At 42.5% G+C, this 26,873-nt stretch overlaps 1 protein-coding gene across 1 annotated transcript in view; it reads left to right on the top strand.

Annotated features, from left to right (window-relative positions):
• The window catches only part of EFCAB6 (EF-hand calcium binding domain 6), a 256,527-nt gene that overhangs the window by 105,156 nt on the left and 124,498 nt on the right, over positions 1-26,873 (top strand). Inside the window, exons 11-17 of the mRNA XM_036864665.1 lie at positions 6,239-6,349; positions 8,417-8,522; positions 14,087-14,254; positions 16,619-16,678; positions 16,769-16,929; positions 24,108-24,281; positions 25,880-26,048. Of these exons, the coding sequence (XP_036720560.1) occupies positions 6,239-6,349; positions 8,417-8,522; positions 14,087-14,254; positions 16,619-16,678; positions 16,769-16,929; positions 24,108-24,281; positions 25,880-26,048 (949 nt within the window). The remainder of the gene's footprint in view (positions 1-6,238; positions 6,350-8,416; positions 8,523-14,086; positions 14,255-16,618; positions 16,679-16,768; positions 16,930-24,107; positions 24,282-25,879; positions 26,049-26,873) is intronic.

Raw genomic sequence — 26,873 nt, 5'->3', positions numbered from 1 at the left:
CAAATGCTTTTTCTGCAGATATTCTGATGATCATATAGTTCTTCTCCATTATTCTATTAATATTGTGAATTACACAGATTGATTTTCAAATGTTAAGCCAACCTTGCATCCTGGGATTGAACCCCACTTGGTCATGCTATATTATTCTTTTAACATATTGTTTGATTTTATTTGCTAATCTTTATTAAGATTTTTTTTGCATCTTTTTTCATGAGTGATATTTGTCTAAAGTTGCCATTTCTTGTAAATTTTTTTCTTGGTTTTGGGATCAGAGTAACACTGGCCTTGGAAAATGTGTTGGGAAATGTCTCCTTCCCCTCTACATTCTGACTGCCGTTGTTATTATTTTTATTATCCTTACATGTTTGATAGAATTCACCTGAGAAGCTATTTAGGCTTGAGGTTTTCTTTTTGGGGATGTTTCAAATCATAAATTTGATTTTAAAAGTTAATATAGAACTATTCAAGTTTTCTATTTCTTCTTGGGTCATTCTTGGTAATATGTGTTTTTCAACAAATTTCATTTCATCTTAGTTATCAAATGTATTGCCATAAAGCTAGTTATAATGTTCCCTCAATATGCTTTTTAAAAATAACTTTTTTATTTAAGAACAGTTTTACATTTACAAAATTATTGCAAAGATAGTACAGAGAGTTTCAGTATATCCCACACCCAGTTTTCCTTATTAACATCTTACATTAATATGGTACATTTTTTTTACAATTAATGAACTAACATTGATACATTATTATTAACTGAAATCCATACTTTATTCATATTTCCTCAATTTTCCCCTAATATTCTTTTTTCTGTTCCATGTTATTATCTAGGATACCCCATTATATTTAGTAGTCACGTGTCCTTAGCCTCCTCTTGGTTCTGACAGTTTCTTAGAGTTTCCTTGTTTTTTTGATGACCTTGCCAGTTTTGAGGATTACTGGTCAGATATTGTATAGAATGTCCCTCAGTTGGGATTTGGCTGATTAGGGTAATGGGAAGAAGACCATGGAGGTCAAGTACCATTCTCATTACATCGTATCAAGGGTACATAGTATCAATATGACTTGTCACCATTGATGTTGACCTTGATCACATGGCTTAAGTTAGTATCCTCTTTATATTTGGGTTGGCCAAAAAGTTCGTTCAGGTTTTTTCTGTAAGATGGTATGGGAAAACCCGAACGAACTTTTTGGCCACCCCAATATTAACCTATCTGTGGCTTTAAGTTAAATGTATCTCTTTTATGACAGCATAAATTTGGATCTTGCTTTTTAAAAATCTAGTCTGATGATGTCTATCTTTTAATTAAAGCATTTAGTCCATTAATATTTTAAATAGTTATTGATACGTTTGGATTTAGGTTTCCCACTTTTTTCTCTTTTTGTTTATTTTTTCTGGCCTTCTTTTTAGATTATTTGAAATTGTTTTTAGAATTTAATTTTAATTTTATTAAAGTCTTTGTAGATATACTTCTTTGCATAATTTTTAATGGTTGTTCTGTGGATTATAGTATACATTTTAACTGTTCCCAGTCTACATACAGTTAATACTGTACCACTTCACATAAAATGTAGAACCCATGTAAGCACATAGGTCTATATCCTGCCCCGCATGTCCTTTGTACTATGGATAATATATGTATTATATCTACCTATGTTATAAACTCCACAAAATAATGTGGGTTTTTCTTTTTCTTTTTTTTTTTTTTTGCTTTAAATAGACATAAAGAAATAAAGAAGAAAAAATAAAGCAAAAAAATAGCCTTAAAAATTTTTTCATATATTTACTATTTCTAACCCTCTTTTAATTCCTTTCTGAGGAGCCATGATCTCTATCTGCTGTCATTTTCCTTCAGCCTGAAGAACTTCCTTTGTTGAGGTGTACTAAAGATGGATTCCCTTAGTTTTATTTAGGAATGTGTTTATTTCACCTTCGTTTTTGAATGATATTTTCTTAGATGGAAAACTCCTGGGTAACTGTTCTTTCTTTCAGCACTTTATTATGATGTTCCACTCCTTTTGGCTTCCAGTGTTTTGGATGAGAAGTCATTTATTAAATTGTCCTCCTGAATGTAGTGAGTAATTTTTCTCTTGTTGCATTCAAGATTTACCCTTTGAATTTGACTTTCAGCTTTGTAACTGTGACGTGCTTTGGCCTGGCCTTTTCCATGCATATACTGCTTGGTGTTTGCTGAACACCTTAAATCTGTAAATGTATATCAATTAAATTTGGGGGAAATTGTCATTTTTATATCTTCAAGTATTAGTTTTTTTTCTGCCCTATTCTTTCTCTTCTCTCCTTCTGTGACTGCAATTACATGTATGTAAGACTGTCTTATATTATGTCTTTGAGACTCTATTCATTTTATAAATATATGTGTATTCTGTGTTTGTTATATTGGGTGGTTTTGGTTGATTTGTGTTTAAGTTCACTCATTCTCCCCTTTATCCTCTCCATTCTTTTGTTAATTCTGTCAAGTGATTTTTAAAAAAATTTTAGATAGTATTTTTATCATTCTAAAATTTCCATTTAGTTCTTTTTATTATATCCATTTCTCTATTGAGATTTCCTATCTTTTGACTCATTTTAGGCATGTTTTCATTTGTTTCATTGATGATACTTACAATCATTGCTTTTAAAATCCTTGTCTGATAATACCAACATTTGGGTTATTTGGGATTCCTCTCAGTTGACTTTTTTTTCTCCTTACTAATTTTCCATTTTCCTGGTTTTTTGTATTCCTATAATTTTAGATTCTATCCTGGAAATTTTGAATGTTAAATCGTGGAGACTGTAAATTCTGTTATAATTACTGTTTCAATGAATGTTGTTTCTTTTGTTTTAGTACGTACTTAATCTTGTTTGAACTCAAGCTGCATATTCTGTTTCTTGGGTGGCAGTTCTGATCTTAATTCAGATCTTTTGTGTTTAGCTAAGCTATTTTGAGTAGGTTCCGATCACGTGAGATTCAGGAACCAGCCAGAAGTGTGGTGGGACAGAATTTGGGGACCCCTCTCTGGCTCTTTCTCTTCCAGGATTTCCTCTTTCTCTCTAGGTTTATGATTTACCTGGGTTTGATCTTCTAGTTTTCCAGGCTATAAAGGCCACTTTTTTTTTTTTTTTTTTTGTGCTGGTGCCTGTGCCACCCCTCATGCTGCAGTGCCTGGCCCTGGGCCAGATGCACTGAAAATACTCCTCACAGCTCAGCTCCTCTCAGCATAGATTTCCCACCAGAGTTTGCCCACTTCTGTTCACTCTATAGTGCTTTTTTTAGGTAGCTACTTTTGATATTATGTCCAGAGTTTGTTGTGATTATCTGTAAGAGGATTGGTCCAATAGGCTCTTACTCCACCATTCCTGAAAGAAGTTAAGTTAATATTTTCATATTAATTTGTATAAGCACTTTGTGTTTTAAGAATATTAACAATTTGTTATGCATAATTATGATAGGTAACTTTATAAGTCTGTTGTTTGGCTCTTAAACTTTGTTTTAATATTTCTGGTATACAGAAATTTTTTATTTTGATGTAATTAAGTAAGTTTGTGATTTCTTAAATTTTGCTTAAAAATCCATTCTCATTCGAATACCAGATGAATATATGCCTAGATTTTTTTTTTCATTTTTCAATGGTCCTAGCTTTTACGTTTAACTTTTTGATCTCTCTTTTTTTTTTTTTTGATCTCTTTTGAGTGTATTTTAGTATATGGTATGTAGTGAAGATCTAATTTGATATTTTTACCAAAGAGCAAGGTAATTTCCTAAACATAATATATGCAGCTGATTCTAATTTTAATAGTAGCCACAGTGTTTCCAATATAGAAAATTAATTTTTAACTTGCTGAAACTTAAGGTGAAAATATACAGCATTAACAAACTGTATCAAAATAGTGGGCAAAGTTTGGGGAAGCAAGATTGAGTATGAAAGATGAAACTTTGTTTTGGATGCGAATAGCAGTGAATTAAACCACCGTCACAATCTACTTATTATATGTTGCCGTGTGCGTGTAATGAAATCAATTAGTCAATCAATTCTCTCTCTTCCTCATGACCACATACATGGTGCTAATAGCAGAAGTAGAAGTAATAACCAATCAAGCATTAGCTGCTATAATCATAATCATAATCAAAGCACTATACAAGTGTTGACTGTGAATGATATTAATACTTAGGTAGGGATAAATACTATAAAGGATAGAGACATAGTGCAATAGGGCAAATAGCACCTGGTTAGGGAAATAAGGGAAGGCTTCCTTGAGAAAGTAATGATTAAGTTGAGACCTGAAAGAGGAATGGAATTAACCACCTGAAGTGGGGGATGTAGGTAGTGGGGAGAATGTGGCAACTGGCAAAGGCAGCAACAAGCATACGGGCCTGAGGCGAGGAAGAGCACAAGCCTTTTGAAGAACCAAAGGACCAGCATGGCCGTAGCCAAGAGAGCAAGGGGCAGCGCGATATGGGATGAGGCTGGAGATGTGAGCAGGGTCAAACTGTGCAAGCTGTACGTTACCAAAGGATTTTAATTCTTATCCTAAGAGCCGTGGGGAGGCATGGAAAGATTTAAAGCAAGAGAGTAATCTGATCACATACGCATTTCAAAAAGTGCAGGCTGGTTAAAGTATGAAAATATTAATATATTGGTGGAAGGCAAGAGTAAGGACAAGGAAACCAGTTAGGAGACTGTAGCAGTAATTCCAGTGAGGAAAGATGGTGGCTTGGCACCAGACGTGGATGGATGAACGGATGGATAGTTGGAAGGATGCGTGCGAATGTAACCTCAGTTGAGCTGGCAAGACTCATGGTCTGTATTCTTAAGGCATCTTAATTTTCTTGCCCACTGTCCCTTTAAATTTTCTCAGTTGGATTAGTTCTTTTTCCCTTGGATGAAAGCATGAGCAGACTTTGATTTTTTGGTTTGTTTCAGATCACACAAAGAGCCTCAGCTTAGTAATTGCAATAGCCGGTTTCACATTATGGTCAAAGCTGTAGACTTGATTTAAATGTGAATTGTGTTCCCTGCCCAGTTAGGGTCTGTTGCAGGCAAGAATAAAGGGGGCACAGATGGCTTCTTCTCCCCATCTCCGCTTTGCACTTCTCTTCCTTCCTCATATTGCAAACTCGGGTTCTGACTCCTCCACGCCTGGAATGCCCAGAGGAAGGAGAGAAAGAGGGGGGAGCAGGAAAGTTCCTATTGGACTGGCTCTGCTGTGAGCTGGAAACCTCACTTTCTGGCCCTAACAGGTGTCTGTCTGAAGGTGTTTCCTTTCATGAGAGTCTTTGTTGTGTCTCTGGGCTTCACACGCGGCTGTCACATCCACAGGTTTTTGATGAAGGCAAAATGCATCTCCATCTCAGCTGACCGCTTATTCCCTCCTCAGCCCCTGGGAACCTGGGAACAGGGAAGGAAAACCTTCTTTATTAAGGTCTGTTCATTCTTCCAGGTGGCCTTCTCGGGCAGGACCTAGATGACCCCGTGTGTTTGTGTGTGCACACACTCACGCTCGCTCTCTCGCTTGTGGCCCACGTCAGATTCACACGAGACCCTCTGCATTATTTCCCCGATGACTGAGAGTCAGCCAGCAGTCTTGCCAACACCTCCCCACCCGCCCCCACCCCCATTTTCGGTCAGTGGCTCAGCAGTTCGGCTCTCATCTGCAAAGTTTCTGTTCTATGAGGGCGTCAGGCACTGATACATTAGACCCCCCATGGCAGGGGCATCTAGCAAACTCCCAAGTAGAGCAGTTCTCTCCACAAGGCTTGAGGTGAGGGGTACACATCATCCATCCTGCCTTGCGCTGGGCTTGGGGCTCACCCAAGCGTATCTAAAGCTTTTCTCCAGAAATCGTCTCTCTTATTTCTCTATTTTCTGGACCTAGAGCGTGAACATCTTGGGGCCTTTATTCTGCCTACCACTCTAACTGAGCTCTTCAAATAATGAATTTGAAAGAATTATTTCATGAACGTTAGAATTTTAATCAAATCCCTTTGTTTCTTCCTTCAGTGTATGCTACTGCTAACAGAATATAGAGACATGGAGATGTATTAATCAGTTTGGTTTTTCCTTGCTTTTAAAAAATCAATTTGTAGTATTATTTTACTAAATTATTTTGTTTACCTTAGATATGAAACTTCATATAAATTCACTGCTTCCATTTTCAATTCACTATTAAGCATCTAATTCATGCAGCGTTATAGAAAAAAATGTTTAAAATACTATTTTTGTTTTTTTTTAAATCCAGATTTGGACTTAAAACCACCACTAAAGTCAATTGGAAGCAATTTTTAACATCATTTTATAAGCCTCAGTTGTTGGAAACTAGTAATAAAATTCCCCTGACAAAAAGAAATAGGTATGTAAAACAAAACTAAACTAAACTAAATTTTGGTTACACGTATCATAATATGTAAAAGGTTAGAGAATATCTGAATTTCTTATTCTTCATGTATTGAATGACAAATTAGTCTTCTTTGAATAATTACCAACTTTTGCATAATAAGGTATAGCTTATAAATTATTTTCCATATATTTTTCTTATTTAAAACTGCCTTAAACTATAAGATAAGTATAATTATTATTCCAATTTCGAGATGAAAAAGTAAGACTGTATGGGGTCTTCACTAGGTCATAGGCTTAGTGAGTCACGGACGCAGAAACGGAGTCCGAATACCCTCAATACACACACCGACCCTGCCAACATCGCTCTCTGAGCACTGAGTATAATCTTGTAAAATTGTGTACAAACACATATTTGTTAAATATTATATGGAAAAGAGCAATGTATGTTAACTTGTTTTCCAGCCGTTCTCTGCACGGTGCAAATATTGTGGATTATTTGCCTTGAGTGCCATTATTTTTGTTTTCATTCTAATGTCTATTATAACTTCAGATTTATATTTATCACATAAATTGTGGTGGGCGGTGGTGGCCCAAAACATAAAAAAAGACTTAATAATATGACATTTTCGAATTTAGACTTTCCCTCTAAGAACTATTTTATCTTCATGTGCACCCTGTATTGATCACCCTATGTAAATCTCAAAGAAAAAACAGACTTTATAACCTCAGCACGTTCATTGAAAGCACTGTGCTCTATTGTAAAGAAAAATGTACCACAGAGTTAATTCCCGTTTTGCTGGGTCCTATCCCTGTCTCGGGGAATTTATGAATATTTAATGAACTGCCCTGGTCACCAGCCTTCCAGGTATTTGAGCCCCCTGCACTCCCCACACATTGCATTTCTGGGATGCGGCTCTGTGAGTTCATTTCTTAAGTGAAATTACTTCTGTTTCTTTACAATTTTCTTGTCTCACAGCACCTTGTCCAGGACTGTAGGAATTAGCCTGTGAATTTTCTTTACTTTAAAACAGTGGTTCTCAACTGGCGACAATCTTGGCCCCCCAGGAGACATTTTGCAATGTCATGAGACATTTTTAGTTGTCCCCGTTCATGCCAGTGTTTGTGGTCTTCAGGAAAGCCAGGTTCCAGTGGGTCACACGAGGAACTCAGATTCAGCATTTCTGCCACTTTACATGTTTCTTAAAAGTGGTGGTAAGGATGTGTGTGTTTATACATTCTCACACAACTGGAAAAAGCTAAGACGGCTGTACAGATGCAGCAATAAACTCCCCTAAACAATTTGAGAGTTGTTCAGAGCCAGTACGATTCACGATCATTCTTTATTTAGTGGAAAATGTCATCTGTCTAATTGAACACTGAAAAGGGAGGCCAGCAAGTGTATATTGTTGGGAGATTCTCCAGCCCCCTTTCTGAGCGGAGTCCCTGGTGAAGTTGGCTTTCATCTCCAGAGTGGATGGATGATCATGGGCCGTCAGGGGTACATGCAGACCGCTGGCCCTGAGCTCAGGGGATGAAAGCAAGAGGCAAGAAAGGGAGATGGGTCTGATAATATAGGTGGTCATGGTGGTCATGGCCATTGTCAACAGGGAGGGAGAGGCTGTGAAGGTTGCCATCCTCACTGCTTCAAAACTGGAAATGTGTGCCCTCAGTTACCATGTTGGTGAGTGGGCTGCAGCACGCTGCCTGTACAGGGAGGTGTTTGTCTCAGCAGTGATCATGGCATCTTTCCTGGTCTTTTTTGAGACCAAAGGCACAGATCGGCAAGAGGGCTGGCCACAGCTAGTCGGCACGGGAAGAGGCGAGTGATGGCTCAGCAAAGCTGATTGATGCTTATGGGAATTGCATCCATGCCAGCTCCCTTATTAGGTACCACGTTAACTGAGTGACAGATGGGCCCTCACAAGCACATGACACTTTCAGGGAAAGGAGCCATCCAGAAATAAAGCACTATTATAGTTGTTGTTAGGGTGGTGATTTTTTTGTTTTGTTTTGTTTTTTTATTAAGAACAAAGTTCAAGAACATAATCTTATTCCTGCTTTTCTCTTAATTCTCTTGTAGCATCAACTCTAGAAATCAACTTCGCAAGGAAAACATTATCACAAAGTTATTTAAACCTGAAGATCGCTGTGCATCGTTGAAGAAAGCACTGCTGATCATCAACTCTGTAAGATTTTGAAACCCTTCTCTGAAAACCCTTCTTTGAAAACTGGTTGTTTCGAAGAAGGCTAATACTCAAAACAGGACCAATAAAAACTGTATATTCATTCATTTATCCACTCAACAAATATTTTTCGTGCTCCCGTTATATGCTAGGAAGTATTCTGAGTCCTTAGGGATACAAAGCCTGACCTCAAGAGCTGGGTCTAGTTGGGAGGATAGAAGACATAAAATTTAACTGCAATATAAATGCCAGGGGGTGAGAACAACGTGTGTCAAGATTGTTAAGAATGGAGTGACTAGTCATCATTAGCTGTTTAATTAAGGACTAATCCAGACCTGTTGACCCATCCTCCCGCTCCCCAACCTAGAGTTTATGGGCTCATAACCAACTGTAGCCCATGACAGGAACATTTTCTTAGTTCCAAAATAGCCTGTTTACTTACTTAGTTGTACTGCAAAGGGAGGCTTTTTTCATGACTTTGCTTGAAACATTAGCTCCTGTCCCACTTTCATGTTTATTTTAGAAAGCAGCATTCGGATGCTTTTGGTACATAGCAATATTTCCCAAGTTAGTTATTTACTGAGTACATCCAATAACTGAATCTCTAGTAACTAACCAGGAGTACGATGAATTACTTTGCCTCAGACTCATGCGTGAGCGAGTACCAAAGAGTAGCTACTCGGCCTGTGTGCACCTTGCAAAGTCCGCCGACCGAGGGGCGGTCTGCGCTGTGGGGCAGGGCTCTGGGGAGGCTCCCAGGGCCTGGAGGTGGACCTACGGGTTTGGGGTTTGCTCTCTGCTCTGGGGGCTGCAGCTCCGCACCTCGCTCCATCTAGAATGCCGCTGCATAGTGTGGATTCCAAGGTGTGGGGTCCTGCTTTCGTGGGGGACACGCTTCAGTTGGTACACCAGCTGTCATTAATCTTTATGCCTATGTGACCTGTTCCCTCAGGACGGACAGGAATAGCGACCCTGACTGTGTGCCGGGCCCTGTCTGCAGCGATTTTCTTGTATTCGCTCACTTCGGCCTCTCAACACCTCTGTGAGGTGGACACTATCATCATCTCCATTCAGTTCTTTCATTTCATCTTCATTTGCTGAGGAAAGGAACGGGGGGCACGTGCCCGGCCTGAGGCTCCCAGCCAGTGAGTGATGGGGCCAGGATTCGAACCGGCTGCTCCAGAGCGGGCGCATTTCCGCCCTGCGCTGAGCCGCCTGCTAGCGTGCCGGGTGGACCGCGTCTTTAAGATAAACGAAGGCTTCCGTGTGTTCATCGCCCTCAGCTTGTATTAGTATATTGAAGAAGTAATTTAATTAAAAATAGTGAAATCTTCATCTCCGCTAATGGAGGACTGTAATAATGCTTACCGTGCCAAATATGTTACTGATGTACCGCTCGGCAAACAGACTGATGGACACACGTGAGAAGGTGGGGGATTGAGTGCCTGCCCCACGCCAGACCCGGCCTTGGGCACTTAGGTCGAACTCATAGATGAATGAGGTGAAGTCCCTGCTGGCAATGAGCTCACCCTCTGGAGCGTCTCCCGAGAGCCACGGCCATCAGATACTTGAGAGCTGCAGAGGGCGTGGTTTCCCACTGAGATGCCCACTCCAACCCCTCTGACCATTTTCCTGGGTCTTGGCCACATTCTGGGACCTGGAAGGAGAAGGAGAGCAGAGGGAGAGAGCCAGGAGTGGACAGGGAAGGCATGTTGCCTGGCCACAGAGGGCAGCCCTGGGAAGCAGGTCCCCCTGCTGTAGAGAGGGGCGCAGAGCTGTTAGAAGATGCTTTAGAGCCACTCCAAGAAGCTGTGTGTGCTGCCTCCACACACTGCCATCCTCCCTCCACGCGGGCCCATCGCCCTGGTCACTTCCATTTACATCAGCTGTGGCTCATTTTCCTGCACCCGGAAGCAATCTGTGCTCTGCCTGTTCACGTACTCTTATCCTCGGTGTTATTATTTGCAGCTCACATGACTTTATACGAAGAAAGTCCACAAGAATCTTCAAAAAAATATTAGCATTAATAATAGAATTGAGAAGGTCATTGGATACAAGGTCAATATGCAAAGATCAATAATATTTCTACAACCTGCAGTAAGCAATTAGAAAAAGAAGTTTGAAAATATCATTTCTAATCATATTTTTAAAAACCAAATACTTAGAAATTTATCTAACGAAAAATGTGCAAATTCTCTACATTGAAGGCTAGAAAGATTGCTTATACAAATAGCCATCCTTTACAAACTTTCAGAGGTATAGCAGGAACACTTCTCAACTCATTCTCTGAGGTCAATGTTATCGTGATACCAAAGCCAGACAAAGAGATCACAAGAAAAGAAAATCACAGATCAATATCCTTTGTGAATATAGTTGCAAAAATTCTCAAAAAAGTATTAGCAAAGTGAATCCAGCAACATGTAAAAAGGATTAAATGCTATGACCATGTGAGATTTATCCCAGGATTGCAATGTTTGTTTAACTTCCAAAAGATCAATTAATGTAATACAAAATATTAATAGAAACAAGGACAAAACTGCATGATCATAGATGCAGAAAAAAATATTTGAAAAATTCAACACTCATTCAGGATAACAATTTTCAACCAACTAGGAATAGAAGGGAAATTCCCTAACCTGATAAAGGGCACTTATGATAAACCCAAAGCTAACAGCATAATTAATGGTAAAAGACTAAATACTTTCCCCCTGAGATCAGGAAAAACACAATGATATCAGCTCTAGCTACTTCTCTTCAACATTATACTGAAGTTCTAGACAGTGTAATCAGGAAAGAAAAGAAATAAAATGCATACAAATTGGGAAGAAAGAAGTAAAACTGTCTTTATTCACAGACAACATGATATTGTAATAGAAAATTCTAAGGAATGCACACACACACAAACTGCTAGAACTAATAAATGAATTCATCAAGGTCACAGGATACAAGATCAATATACAAAAATCAGTTATATTTCTATAAATTAGCAATGAACAATCTGAAAATGAACTTCAGAAAGCAATTCCATTCACAATAGCATAAAAAGAATAAATTACCTAGGAGTCAATTTAACAAAAGAAGTGCCAGGCTTGTATACTGAAAATTATAAAAAACTGTTAAAAGGAAAAGAAGATGTAAATAAGTGAAGAGACATTCCATACTCGTGGATTGGAAGAATCAATATTATTAAGGTGGAAATTCTCTCCAGATTGATCTGTAGATTCAGTGCAAACCCCATCAAAATCCCAGCTGGCTTTTTTGCAGAAATTGAAAAGCTGATCTTAAAAATTCATTCGGAAATGCAAAGGTGGCAGAATAGCCAAAACAGTTTTGGAAAAGAAGAATGAAGTTAGAGTACTTAAACTTCCAGATTTTGAATCTTAGGATAAAGCTACAGTAATAAAGACAGTGTGGTACTGGCATAGGATAGACTTATTGGTTGACGGAACATAATTGTGAGTATGGAAATAAACACTTACGTTTATGGTCAATTAATTTTCAACCAATTCAGTAGGAGAAAGGATAATCTTTTCAACAAATGGTGCTGAGACAATTGGATATCCATATGCAAAAAAGATGAATTTAGACATTTTCTTTACATCATATACAAAAATTAACTGAAAATGGACCATAGACCTAAATATAAGAGCTAAAATGGTAAAAGTCTTAGAAGAAGACATATGTGTAAATCTTTGTGACCTTGTGTTAGGCAAATATTTCTTAGATGTGACACTAAAAGCATGATCCATAAAAGAACAAAATCTATAAATTGGACTAATCAGAATTTAAAACTTTTGTGCTTCAGAAGATACCATTAATGACAGACAGAGAAAATATATGTAAATTATATATCTGGTAAAGGACTTGTATCTAGAATATATGAGAACCCTTAGAACTCAATAAGAAGACAACTTGAGTTTTTAAATGGGCAAAAGATTTTAATAGACATTTCACCAAAGAATATATAGGAGTGACCAAATAGCACATGAAAAGATGCGCAACGTCATTAGTCATCAGGGAAATGCAAATCAAAACCACAATGAGATATCACTTCACACCCTCTAGGATGGCTACTATCAGAAAGACAGACAGCAGTAAGTGTTGGCGAGATTGTGGAGATGGAACTCAGACACTGCTGGTGGGGATGGAAAATGGTGCAACTGCTGTGGAAAACAACATAGTAGTTTCTTAAAAATTTCAGCGGAAATTTACCACATGACCCAACAATTCCACTCCTAGGTATCTGCCCAAGAGAAATAAAAACGTGTCCACACAAAGGCTTGTGTGCAAGAGTCCATAGTAACATTATTCATAATTTCTAAACTGGAAACAATCCAAATGTTCATCAACTTAGGACAAGATAAACAAAATGTGCCCTATCATACAATGGAATAGTAATATCAGGAATAAAAAGGAACAAAATACCGATCATGCAACACCATGGATGAACCTCAAAAACATTATAGTAGGTGATAGAAGCCAGATGGAAGGTGCATACAGATGCAGATACTGTATGATTCTATTTACATGAAATATCCAGAAAAAAGCAAATACAGAGAGTTAGAAAGTAGATTCGTTGCCTTAGGATAGAGATGGAAATGGAGAGTGAGTACAAATGGACACAAGGTTTCTTCGGGGTGATGAAAATATTCTGGAATTAGATAGTGGTGATCGTTGATAAATTTACTGAAAATCATAAATATTAGTTGTCAATGATTCCCATTTGGACATTAAACAATTGTCACTCCCAAACCAAAAAGTGTCCTGCACATATCCTCTAAAATTACTTAATTTTCTCCAAGAGGACCTTATATCCTTTTCAGATTTTGGACCCCAAAGTCATAGTTGACATTTATACACTGCTTTATCACTTAACAAGTCTTTGGTCACACTGGTATTCACAATATCTCCCTATGAAGAGGTAGGGTTCTTTATCTCCCCTGCTTTGCCAGTAAACAGTTTCTCTCAGTTTTGATATTCAATTTACTTATTGGTAATTTTTTATTCTGGGGGAAGAAATTTGCCTCACAGTATTTTGCTCATAATGTTTTCTTTATGCAGCATGGCTGAAATTTTTTCTCACTAAGTAATTGTACATTTATGCAATTGATGAGGTTGGTGGTAGTGAAAACGAGCATGGTTAATATTCTTAGCGAATCGGCTAGTTGTAATTGAATTTCCAGGAAGTTGTGTGCCGCATGTAGCTGAGCCACGGGACCCTCAGGTGCGTTGGGGCAGAAGGAGCTGCTGTGGTGCCCTGTGACAGCCAGCGTTCGGCCTGTCCTGGGAAAAGGGTCAGCCTCCTTCCTCTCTTGGGACTGTCTCCTGCCATGCCCTGACAGAGAACCCTGTAGGAACTGCACTTGCAAAGTTCTAGATTCCCTTCCCCCCACTGCTCTTGGCACGTGGGTTTATACAATGATGATCATCAGTTGAGGTATTCTTGTTTCAACTCATCATTCTATCTGGCCCAAACTCATGCTTTATTAAGTGCTGCTAAATACACGTAATGCTCTTCCTTCCTTTTTTTCTTTTTAAAAAATTCCCTTATATATTCTCATGCTCAGAAACCTGACGGACATATAACAGGGGAAGAATTGCGACGCATTCTAAATTGCATGGTTGTAAAAATAAGTGATTCAGAATTCAAAGAACTAATGCAAACGCTTGACCCTGGGTGCACCGGACGGGTCAATGTCAGCACGTTTATTGAACTGCTTGAAGAGAACCCTGAGGTGAGTTTTACAACTTCATGTTTGCTTTTCTGTTTACGGCAGGAAACTTAAGTGTTCTTAGTGAAATAAGAGATGCAGGTGAAATATGGTTTAAATAAATGGGTGACCACATTTTTCAGCTGCGTTAATTTTTAAGTAAGAGGTGTGTTTAAAAGTTGTTTAACTTTTAGTTTTTAAATCTCATTGAAGGATGCTCTTTGACATTTCTGAAAACTTTTCCTTGAGTGACAGCACCTTATATGCTGGATGTGACTCCTTTTCCCAGCATTGCAACAGCACTGCTCTTGCAATCATGTCTTGCAGTAAAAACAAAACCAAAAACTGCTTATTGCCTCTAGTGACAAACACTTACTTTTAGTATTTGTTTCTTTTGGCTGAAAAGTTGATGGTTTTATTATTAGAAATACTTCTATAACTTTAATAGCTATTAGCATTTTAACATTTTAAGAACTTTAAAAAATCAGATTAGTTTCAGATAATGCGTGCAGTGAGCGTTAAGAGAGTCTCGTTGAAATGTTTGTTAAAGACTTTCTTTACCAGGTACAGATTAGCTTTTGGTTTCAATATTATGGCTTCCTGAATGCCCACCTTGTGCACATCCTAAACCATGTCACTCAATCCTTCTTGACCTCTGATTCAAAAGGGAGTCCCAGAGCCCTTTTACACGCAAAAATGAAGAACTGCAACTTTTCCAGAAGTCTGCTGTGGGACACACCCTGTGTTAGCTTTTGTAAATCATCACCTCTGACTGTCACAGCAGCCCTGCTCATAGGCACTTTTTTTTCTGTAAAAACAGAAATACAGACATGAGAGCAGCCTGCTTTCCATGTGGCCCGCAGCGTGGTCTCTGCCTACTCTTAAGTCAGATGCTGTCAGCCTCCAGGCTGCAAACCCTCTAACGGCGTTGGGACCCGCAGGATAAAGCAGAGCTTCCCCACGTAGCTGATGAGGTGCCACGCCGTCCAGCCCTGCCGCCTCTCACGGGGTCTCCTCACCGCCACGCCGCTCGGGTCCTCAGGCTCCCCACGTTCTTGCCACCATCCTCGGCAGTGCAGCTCCTGCCGGGATCCCCTTCCCGCTCCCTGGTCCAGGGCCCATTCTCCGGGGACCCTCCCTGACCCCTCTGATGAAGCCTGTCTTGCAGTCATCAACCTCACACACCTGTGCCAGTCACAGGGTCACGTTTCGGTCACGATGTTGTCGTGCCTTCAGAAAGGCGGAGGCCTTTCTGGTTTTACTGCCCATTGTACCCACAGGCATAGCCCAGTGCCGGCAGCACACAAAGCAGTTTGTTGAGTGAATGTTATATAAACAAGTGAATTAGAAACGTTAGAAGGCAGAGATAGGCAAATAGAAGAAACTTAAGATCACTGCTAATTCTAACATGGAGGAATTGTGTTACATTGTTACTCACTCTTATACTTTGTTGCATATTCTTCCAAACCTTTATACCTACACAGGCATATGATTTTTTGCAGCTTCATTGAGGTATAATTGATATATAAAAACTGCACATAGGTAATGTATACAATTTGATGAACTGGATCTATATATACTTTCATATATGATATCTATTTTATTTTAAAATGAAACCACATAATTAGTGACTTTTTAGTTTGTTATTGATTAACATATTGTTAACCTTTAGTTTCAGTAAAAATTCTGCTATGTAAGATTAACATATGCAGCGTATTCCCTGCTCTTATAATCTAGGTGTTCATTTTTCTTCCTTTTATAAATTTTGCTGCAAGGAATATTGTAGTGCCTCCTTTTTTTTTCTTTTTTTTTGCATCATCCTATGATAATTTCTTTACTATAAATTTCCAGAAATGGAATAAAAATTTTATATATTATTTTAAAAATATTTTAATTATTTTAAAAGTTGAATATATGTATGAAGTACAAAATGCAAAAGATGCAGAAGGGAATACAGTGGAAGTGAGTTTTCCCTCCACCTCTGTCCCCAGCCGCTCGGCAGAGACAGTCACTGTTGCTCTAGAGGCTGTAAATTATCAAATTGTCTGATGTTATCCATTTTCAACTCTAGCAGTTTGCTTCCTTTTTTATTTCTGCCATTCTGATAGGCAAAAATGTCATCTCATTATTCTTTCACTTTGCATTTATTTGATTTCTAGGTGATGCATTTTTTCATGTTTCCTGTACTTCTTAAAAATAAGCACAAGTTAAATGTTATTATCCCATTTCCAGATGGGGACTGGGGGGGGTGGCAAACTCACTTCTCAAGGTCTAAAGCTACTGGCTAATAATCAGGGACAGAGCTGGCAATCCAAGTCCACCTGCCTCCAAAGCTCCTACTACCTTTATGAGTGATTTGTATTTATATTTTTTCTCTTTCCCAATTAGCTAAGCAAAATATCCTCCTGTAAAGACATCAAGGCACCTCTCTTCCTGGCTTGGGATTCAGTAAGTAACGCTTTCCTATGTGGCCCCAAGGTGCTACCACCCCAGGTTACAAACGTGCAGCTTGGTAAATATGTTTGTTTTTTCTGTTAGGTGGAAGAAATTGTTCATGACTCCATTACCAGGAATCTACAAGTTTTCTATAATATGCTGCGGTCACATGACCTTGGAGACACAGGGCTCATTGGGCGAAATAACTTCAAGAAAATCATGCGTGTTTTCTGCCCATTTTTAACAACCGAACATTTAGTAAAGTAAGTTTTCTGGTAACAAAATTAATTCATGCCGTGTTTTCCATCAAGTCTGTTTTACAATTTTAAACCTTTTTCTACGTATTTTTTTTTTGCCATGTTAGCAGGTAGTACTGATAATAGCTCCTATTTATTGAGTGTGTACTAAGCGTCGGGCGTTGGTTGAGAGTCTGGCATATATGCTGGGTCATGCAGTCCTCACCACAAGCGTGTAAGGCAGCTCTGACAGTTCCTTTCGTGGATAAGGAAATGGAGGCCTGGAGACATTAAGCACCTCCTTGGAATCACACAGCTAGTCAGTGGAGCCTGGGTTCTACCTCTGGTCTGCATGACTCCTGTGCTCTTAATCGTGATGCCGTTTTACCTCCCAGGGTGTCTGGCTATGATCAGCGAGCCCATAAATGGTAACTTGAATTCTACTTTTCTTTCGTTTCAGTTTAAAACTTAATTTGTGGTGGATGAGCCGAAGCTGGGGGGCGGGGGGGACAGGGATATTAGAGAAAGAAGAGAACGGTGTCCTGAAGGCCCCAGGGGTCCCCTGCCTGGTGTCCCTTTCACCCTCCACACGGAGGGGCTCACCCCTTGGGGCATTCCCTCTCTGCAGATGACCTTGACAACCTGCAGGCCGAGCCGGCACTCTGCAGGGGATGACGCCTCCGACACGCCACCTGCCACCCACTTGCTGCTGTCCCAGAACTCAGAGCTGCACGGCCTCAGGGACGGGGGCCGGTGTTTCCCAGCGTGTGGGCAGTGATCTGGGAGATCACTGTGGGTGGAAATCCAGTGGAATCACAGCGATTCTCTTTCATTCCTTCCGACTGGAATGTTAAAAATCTTATTTATTGTTTTTCTTTACATTGCATTGATTTAAAGTGACCTGAAACACAGTTGATCTTATTGGTAATTGTTGGCCTCTTGAATCTCCCTTCTGTGAACACTCATGTCTCATAGCCCGTTTCTCCTGTGGTTTGTGAGAAGAGGAGGGGGAGGCCTAGGCTTTCCCCAGCAAGAAGGCCGTGCAGAGAGCTTGGCGTGCCAGGCCGGGTGTTTGCATTCATCCAGTTTACGGATTGTTTGCAGAAAGATCAGTTCGCTAGTGGGTGGAAGAAACACGGCACAGGGGAGAAGCAGGTGACAGCAAGTCCAGAGAGGGTCGTGGAGGAGCTCAGGGAGGGGCGAGGGCCTGGGCTGGGCAGTGGGCAAGGTGGGGAGGCCACCTTGATGTCCGTGTCTGCAGGGGCTTCAGTCGCGCGCTGGCTCGTGGCTTTGCTGCGCGTGGTCCGGGGAGAGGGAGAGAGGGAGAGGGAAGTGGAGCCCAGGACTGGCAGGGCGGTTCACTTCTTCCTCTACTTGGTCTTTCACTCAAGAGTATTGCGCGAGCCTCCTGCATCCCGGCCGTCCTGTTAATAGGTTTACAGAAACCCCTTTATTTACAGAGTGGTCTAATGTGAGGGAAAGCGATGCAGACGCACCCCGCGTGGCGTGTGAGCCCAGAGGACCGTGTGCAATTCTTGAAGGACACTTACAGCCGGGAGGATGGGGCGGGGAGGGGGTGGGGTGTGGCATGGAAGGCGAGAAGCTTCCCAGGGATGTGATGCTTGAATCTGGAGAAGAAACGGGAGAGCATTTCAGGCTGTAGGCTAGCAGGAGAAAGCCCAGAGGGCTAGGGGCGCACGGCACGTTCACGTGGACAGCTGGGGCAGGAGTGTGGGGGGGAGGGCGGGAGGGGCACGATGCCAGAGGGCGGGCAGGAGGGACTGCGGCTCTACACTACGGAACCGGGTTCACCCGGCGGGCAGGGTTCTCCACAGGGTCTGAGGGCCACCCAGAGGGCTTCGGAAACCCTGGTGCCAAGCCCCGTCCACAGGCTGGCCGGGCACGGGTCTGCTGAAATCCCCGCTGGCTGTGCCCTGCAGCTGTCGTTGAGAAGCAGAGCTGAGGGGGAACCGGAGCCTGTGGGGTGGCTTTACACGGGGTGGGTGGCAACTGCAGATCTGTGCTTTATAAAGATCGCTCTGGCTCCGGTGAGGGGAACAGACATAATGGGGAGAGAGGGAGAGAAGGGGCTTGAAGGGAGGGGGCGCAGAGGACTGAAGGGGGCGACTGCTTTGGACGCGGTCTGGGCAGTAGAAGGACAGACCTGGTGACTCTGGACCGGGAGGCTGATGGCAGAGGAGGGAAAGGAGTCTCCGGTGATGCCAGGGGCTGCTGGCCAGTGAGAGAGCACAGAAGGAGTCAGCCGGTCGGGGCGACAACACGGGAAAAAGACTCCAGGAGGACGTGGGGCTCAGAGAGGAGTCTGGGCCGTGATGAGACTCCAGCGTCCTCCTCACACCGACAGCTCGTTCGTTCGTTCAACAAGCATTTGTCCGGGGTGGATGGGGGACCGTCTGAGGTGAGAGGGCTGCGGGTGGGACCTGGCAGAACACCACCGGACAACCAGGGCCCTGGCTGGTCCAGCAGCAAAGGAGGCCGAGAAGGTTGGGGCAAGGGGACAGGAAGGGCGGTGCCTGGGGCTAAGGGGGCAGGAAGTCTCGGGGAGCAAGAGGAGGACAGCCAGGTCAGACGTCGCATGGGAAGCAAGTGGCGTGAGCAGGGGCCGGGGCCGGGAGAGGCGGGTGGACCCCCCAGCAGGCGCCAGGGATGCTTGTGGAGTGAAGTGACGGATGCAGTGCTGAGAAAGGATTCACCTGCTTCACAGACAGGCTTTGTGCTTGTCTCTGGGCTGGGGGAGAAGTCAGTGGAAAGCCAGAGACTGGAGAGAAAAAGTGTTGATAGACGGAGCCAGGCCAGGAGAGGGGTGGGCGTGGGCGCTAACCTAGGAGCCCCGCCCTCCGGACTTCTGTTTCCTCGGTTCAGGGGGAGGTGAGGTCATCAGCGGAAGGGGAGGCTGGAGAAGGGATAGGAACCCTGGGAGACTGCAGCTTCCAAGGGGCAAGAGAGGGGAACCTCTTGGGGGTCTCTGTTTACTTGTCCATGAAAAGGAAGATGTCGCCCACACTTTGGGCATTCATGTTCTACCTGAGTACATTTTAGTTTCTTTATATCAACTCCTCTTTTTCTGAAGTGTATTAATTTTTTTTTAAGGCTTTTCTGACCACCATACATGTAAAAACATTATCACTTGCTGTAAAGAGGTCACACTAAGACTGCATTTCATGAAAACAATACGATTAAATCCTAATGTGATGTCTCTATCTGCCAAGCACTCTGAGCATGAGACTTGCTGTCGCTTTGCTAAAATATAGGTTAATAAGTAGAAGGAAGTATGAACTACGTTAGATATCACTTGAAGTAAAAGAATTGTAAATTTGCAAACACATTAAAAGATAGAGCAGGGAGGTGGAGAAACTGGTCCTCTCGTGTGTGCCTTGTGGGCGTGTAAATGATAAAGCGCCTTTGGAAATCAGCTTGATGTAACATGAACCGCCAGCAACCCCCCCCCCGCCCCGCCCCCGATGGAGCTACCCTTTATCTCTGTAGTTCTCCTACGAATACACACCGTGAACTCATGTGGAGGTTCAAGGTGTGTTTGGACTGCCAGGGTCGTGGATTGGGGTGGGGTGGGAAGGAAGCGAGGATGAGCCCCAGCTTCCGGCTTGAGCATCTAGGTACTCAGGACTGTCACCTGAGCTGGGGGAGTTTCAGGGGTGAAAATCAGAAGTTCCATTTTGGACATGTTAACCTGGAGAGGAGATTGGTGACACCCCACCACCCAGAGTGACAGGTCACTCTATTCACCTCCTTCTCCACCTCCCCTCCACCCCACCTCCCAGGTACTCTCTACCTGTCACCCGGCTCCATTTTTCATGGCTCTTGTCATTTGTTTATATTTATTACCTTTGCCGCCCACCAAGGATGTAAGGCACAGGGACTTTGTCTCTTCACTCCCGAAGTCCCGGTACCTAGGAGTGGAACCGTACCCGGCTCATGGACAGGGCATCTTAAGTGTCAAGCGACAGAATGAATGAATGAATGAATGAGTGAGCTTAAGTGGACTGGTTGTGCAGGCAATTGGATATTTGAGATGGAAGCCCCCCTATTCTCTTCTCCATTACGTAGCCAGTCTTTGTCTAAACTACAAAGACGATCACGTTGAAACTCTGCTTGAAGCATTTGGGTGTCCTCTTGCCATTAGGGAAGTACCAGATGCTTTAACAGAGCGTGACTTCCCAGCCCGTCAGGATCCTCAAACCTCTCCAGAGAGGCTTCCCTGGTGGCTCAGTGGTTAAGAATCCGCCTGCCAATGCAGGGGACACAGGTTCGAGACCTGGTCCGGGAAGATCCCACAGGCCATGGAGCAACTAAGCCCGTGCACCACAACTACTGAGCCTGCTCTCTAGAGCCCGCGAGCCACAACTACTGAGCCTGAGTGCCACAACTACTGAAGCCCGCACGCCTAGAGCCTGTGCTCCGCAACAAGAGAAGCCACCGCAACGAGAAGCCCATGCACTGCAAGGAAGAGTAGCCCCCGCTCGCCGCAACTAGAGAAAGCCCATGTGCAGCAACGAAGACCCAATGCAGCCAAAAGTAAATAAATAAAATAAATTAATTAATTAAAAAAAAGAAAGAAACCTCTCCAGAGCTTGGGCTCTGCAGCCAGACTGCCTGGGTTCAAATCCCGGCTCGGCCCGGAGCTAGCTGTGAACTTGGGCACGTTCTGAGCCTCTTTCCTCCTGCAAATGTTACTTCGAGAGTTGTGGTCAGGATCAAATGAGGTAATAGGCATGAAGCCTCTCACCCAGTATCAAGCCCATGGGAAGCTCTCGTATGCTGCGGCTGTTCCTGCAGGTCCCAGCTCAGCTGGGCTGACTGGCTTCCTATTTCTTGAGAACACCAAGCTCTCTGCTGCCTCTGGGCTTTTCGGTGATCTGTTCCCTCAGTTCAGAATGAGCAGTTTGCCAGCCTCTTGCGGCTCCGTGAGGTGGGCATTGCTTTGGTTTTCTCACAGTTGTAGCTGTAATACTTACCACAGTGATCATCACAGAGTGTTACGGAAGCAATTATAAAAATTGCTGGTACTTACTGAGCAAAGCGCAGTTTGGAGCTCATGCTCTGACCCCTGGCTACATGCGTGTCATCATGATATTGTGATACTGTTATTCCAGCTGTGGTTTATTGAGCACAGATGCATGTAGCAGGCCAGCGCAGTGCTAACAGCTTTACATGGATCCTCTTATGGAATTTTTACAGTAATCCTCTGAGGTGGGGGCTTTCAGTATGTGCATTTCATAGACAAGGAAACAGAAGCATAGAAAGGGTCACGTGCCCAGGTCAGAGCTTCTCGACCCTTCGATGCTCTTAAAAGTTATCGAGGACCTCAAAGGGTTTCTGTTGTATGTACTGTGTCTACCAGTACTTACTGTACGAGAAGCTAAAACTGAGACCTTTAACCTGTCGTTGCAGAAAAGGAGAGTGCACTTGCTACTTGTGTTTCCCTGTAGGCTCAGGAAAAGCTTTGGGATTTCAAAATAAGGATTTATTGGATAATACGGAGGTTACAGAAATTATAGCAGGGATAACCTACGGGAGCTCGTAAGGAGCTAGTAAAGTGCTTTAAAGAAACTGAGCTGAGCTGATCTCTGAAAGCTCACTCCAGCTCCTCATGGAGACCCTACACGTTTCTGCAGCTTTAGACCGTGTCAGTGAGCGCAGCCCACACGAGCACACACTCCAGCAGCGGTCGGAGCAAGGAATGATCACGTGCCACGCAGCCTCTGGAAAGTCCGCTGTACACGCACGAGAGACTCAGGGTGGAAGAGACACATGACATCGTGTATTCATGTGAAAAGAGTCGTGGCCTCACTGCGCCGGGGAAGTGTCCGCGGACCGGACCTCGTGAAGCCCGCCTTCAGTCATGGAGCCGATATCCAGACCCCAGGAGGCAGAATCCAGGGCTCACACCCACACCTCCTGGGCTCTGAGCCTTGCGCATTTTTTTTTTAATTAATTAATTAATTTATTTATTTTTGGCTGTGTTGGGTCTTCGTTTCTGTGCGAGGGCTTTCTCCAGCTGTGGTGAGTGGGGGCCACTCTTCATCACGGTGCACGGGCCTCTCACTATCGTGGCCTCTCTTGTTGCGGAGCACAGGCTCCAGACGCGCAGGCTCAGCAATTGTGGCTCACGGGCCCAGTTGCTCTGCGGCATGTGGGATCTTCCCAGATCAGGGCTCGAACCCGTGTCCCCTGCATTGGCAGGCAGATTCTCATCCACTGCGCCACCAGGGAAGCCCCGCCTTGTGCATTTTAACGAATCTGTGGAATTTTTTCTTGGGTCTCAGGCTTTACCAAGTTTGCAACAGTGAGCACGTAGAACCTTTATGATTAGAAAAATATTAACAAACAAAATGTTGGAAAAGAAAAAGATCCTGCCATATTAGCGGTTTCCTATGTTTTTCTCAAATATTTGCATATCCCAAAATTCCAATAAAGTACTTCCATAATTCCATACCAAATTTCTCATGAAATTTTTTCTTTGTTTTACATTTATTATATCTTTATTGCAGTATTCTTACAAACAATAAACTACACATATTTAAATAATACAATTTGAGGAAATCCATCATGTGTATATATCTCCGTGAACCCATCGCAAGCTGTCAATGAAGATACCAAACTTTCTCATTCCCCCTGAAGCTTTCTTGTGCCCTTTTGCAATTCATCTCTTCCACCCACCTAGCACCATGTCACTACAGCTGACTTTGCATCTTCTAGGATTTTCTATAAATGGAAGGCTACAAGATGTTCTCTTTTTTTGTTAGGCTTTATTCACCAAGCATAATGATTTTGTGGTTCACTCACGTTGTTGTATGGTTCTTGGTCATTGCCGAGTAGAATTCTGTTTCATGGCCTTACCCCACTTTGTGGATCCATTCACCTATTGATGGACATTTGGTTTGTTTCCAGTTTTTGCTATTACAAATAAAGCCACATGTATTACACGTCTTTGTGTAGACATACATTTTTATTCTTTCGGCTAAGCACCTAGGGCTGGAACAGCTGGTTCCTCTGGTGAGTGGATATTCAGTTGGCAAAGTGTCTTCCAAAGTGGCTGCACCATTTTGCATCCCACCAGCAGTGGAGGAGGGTCATAGTGACCCACATCCTTGCTGGCACTTGGTAGGGTCAGTCTTCTTTTAGCCATTCTAATGGGTGTGTTCTGATTATTTTTTGAAATTCAGACTCTGCAATAAGTTTCAGGATATTGCTTCAGGAAGAATCCTTTACAAGAAACTTTTGGCATGCCTAGGAATTAATGGCCCACCCACTGTCTCTCCAGTTCCTGTTCCAAAGGATCAGCTGTTAAATGAACATCTTCAAAAAGAGGAACAGCAGGTGCCAGATCTTTCTGAGAGGTAAAATAAAGCGAAATGAAAGCGTTTATTAAAACCACTGTGCCTGTTGCAGTGTAGGTAGTTAATAAATATTTGTTGACTGAGTATTTAAATATTTTATGACTTAAATAAGAAAGATGGCAAACTATAAAAACAGTGATTAAAGTCAGGGATTTTAGAGCAAGCAGCAGAGATCTTAGGAATTACTGCATTGACCTGTTAATTCTAGAATTGAAAGCACTGAGACCTGAGAGATTTGGGAACTTACCTCGGGTTATTCACAAGCACGGTGCTCACCCTGGGGGAAGGACCCAGGACTTTCAGCTCCCAGAGAAACCGCCTGCCACTCAACTATTACGTACCTGCGTTCACACTTATTCTTCTCCAGAAACTTAGATTCCTTACCGCTGTTTAATATTTATTGCAAAATATACTCATTAAACTGGTTAACATTTTCTAACATGAATGACAGAATTATTTAAATGATTGTCAAATTGAATTGTAACAATAAAACATACTTAGTCAATCTATTAAAAGTCAGACTGATGAATATTCGAGCTCTTCTTCATTTTGAAAAATATAGGTTTCATCTAATGAAAAGATATTATTTTAACTTGCTTGTTCATAGCTTATAAAAAATCCATAAGGAGAGGTAAAATGTAGAACTGTTCAGCCGACTTCACGTTGTCACATCCCCTTTAAAAAATTCTTAAGTGTAGAGCAATGGGAATATTTTAATGCTATGCTAATGAAATTTGAATATCTGGGCACTTCAGTAGTAGCTGCTTTATGAATGGGCAGAAAGGTGGTATTTTAAGAGAAAGGTTAAATATTCTGTGATGAGATATGTCTGCCTACTAAAAACCAGTGAAAGAAGTAATAGCAATTAAGCATTTCATAAAATGTGGGCATTCCTGGAGAGCTCCTAAAGCCGACAGAAGCAGCAGGAAAGAAGTAGAAGTCTGTTCTCCAGGACTATCTCATGGTTGTCAAAACGGCGTCCAGGAGACTTCTGGGGAGCTGAAGGATAATTATCCTTCAATGACACATACTTTCTCACACTCAGTCCCAGAGTACATCACGTAAGATCTATCTTTTATAAATTAAGTTGATTTTGTGAATCAGCTTGGTTTAACTGTGGATGTCCCTTCCTTCCCACGGCTGTTTGATGACCTCTTTGATCTAGTTACCACAAAACGGCCTATTTAATTTAAGGCCTGTAATAGGCTCTGACTTTTCATTTTCCCAGTTCACAAAAATATCCTTTTTCGGCCATGTCTTCCCGGTCACACACCACAGTCAGCCAGCTCAAAGCACAGCTGGAAATCTTAGCACAAGGATGACAGCAGCCCCTTCTCTGAAGCTCCCCACCCTGGCCTGCTGCCACGTGCTGGCATCTCAGGCAGAGCTTTACCTGACGCAGTGCTGCTGGCCTGTCTCTGAACCTGCAAGCCATGGGTGTGTAAGAAGTCCCCACATCACTCCATCGACCTCAGCATCTCTTTCCTCCTTTGTGAAAAGGGGATGGTAAAGCCCCTTGTTGTCCTGGGTTGAAGCGTACATGGGTGAGCTCTATAGGAAGTGCTCTGCTGCACCTGTGTGCCTGCTTGTGATTTTAGAGCCAAGCCCACTGAGAGTAAAAGCGCCGTGACCAAGAATATGACCAAGGATGCGGTTATTGAAAAACTCAAAAACTGTATACGGCAGCAGGACCCAGCCTTCAGAAAACGATTTCTGGACTTTAGCAAGGAGCCTAATGGCAAGATTAATGTGCATGACTTCAAGAAGGTAGGAGAATGGGTTTCTTTGTGTTTCTTTGTTTCCTCCTTTCCTGAAGAAGTTCAGATGTTTTCTTATACTAACACGCTTAAAAGGATAGACATTAAGTTTTTTCATTAAGGGTTTATTCCAGGGCAAAGCAGATTCATTTCTAGGCATCTTTCAACAACTGAAAAGGATTCTTCTGGCCAAAAATGTCTTTGGCAACTTTCTCAGAGCATGCTTTTGATATGGATGTGGCCGGCTTTTGATAGTTAAACTTTCCAAACACAGCGTTCGTTGTCGCATTCTTTGGCCATCCACTGAGTACCTGTCTCCCTGCGTGTGGTGGGGCGACGTGCGGGCGGGAGCGAAGCTGCTCGGGCCCCCATCCCTGCCAGCAAGGGGTCCCCGCCATGCTGTGATCACAGAGCTGTGGTTTGTTCCTCCAGAAAGTGGGGAAAAAACCTGGCAGGGAAAATGCGAAGCTCAGAGTGCTGATTTGCATGTGCTTGTGGGAACTGGCGAGGTTCTGCCAGAAAGGACTCCATTTGAAGGGTTCTGCATAGACTTCTCAGGGATTAATTTAAATGATTGCTTAAAATTCCTATTATGATCCCTCTAGCTAATCATCTTCAGCTATTTTTAAGGGAAGCATTGCAGCTAATAGGTAGCAGTGTCCGTGTGGGCAAATTTAGAAGGCAGTGAAATATATTTCCAAGAAGAGAACAATTATGTTAGTAGCTACAATTTATCTAGCGCCTGCCCCCATGCCAGGCGCTGTATTAGGCTCTTTCCGTATCTCATTTCCAAGCCTCCTGACGGCGGCCGCGTGGAGGATGGATGGATGAGGGA

The sequence above is a fragment of the Balaenoptera musculus genome, chromosome 10 (assembly GCF_009873245.2).
Source record: "Balaenoptera musculus isolate JJ_BM4_2016_0621 chromosome 10, mBalMus1.pri.v3, whole genome shotgun sequence".
In the NCBI taxonomy this organism is placed as follows: Eukaryota; Metazoa; Chordata; class Mammalia; order Artiodactyla; family Balaenopteridae; genus Balaenoptera; species Balaenoptera musculus.
This window is presented reverse-complemented; position numbering and strand designations above follow the sequence as displayed.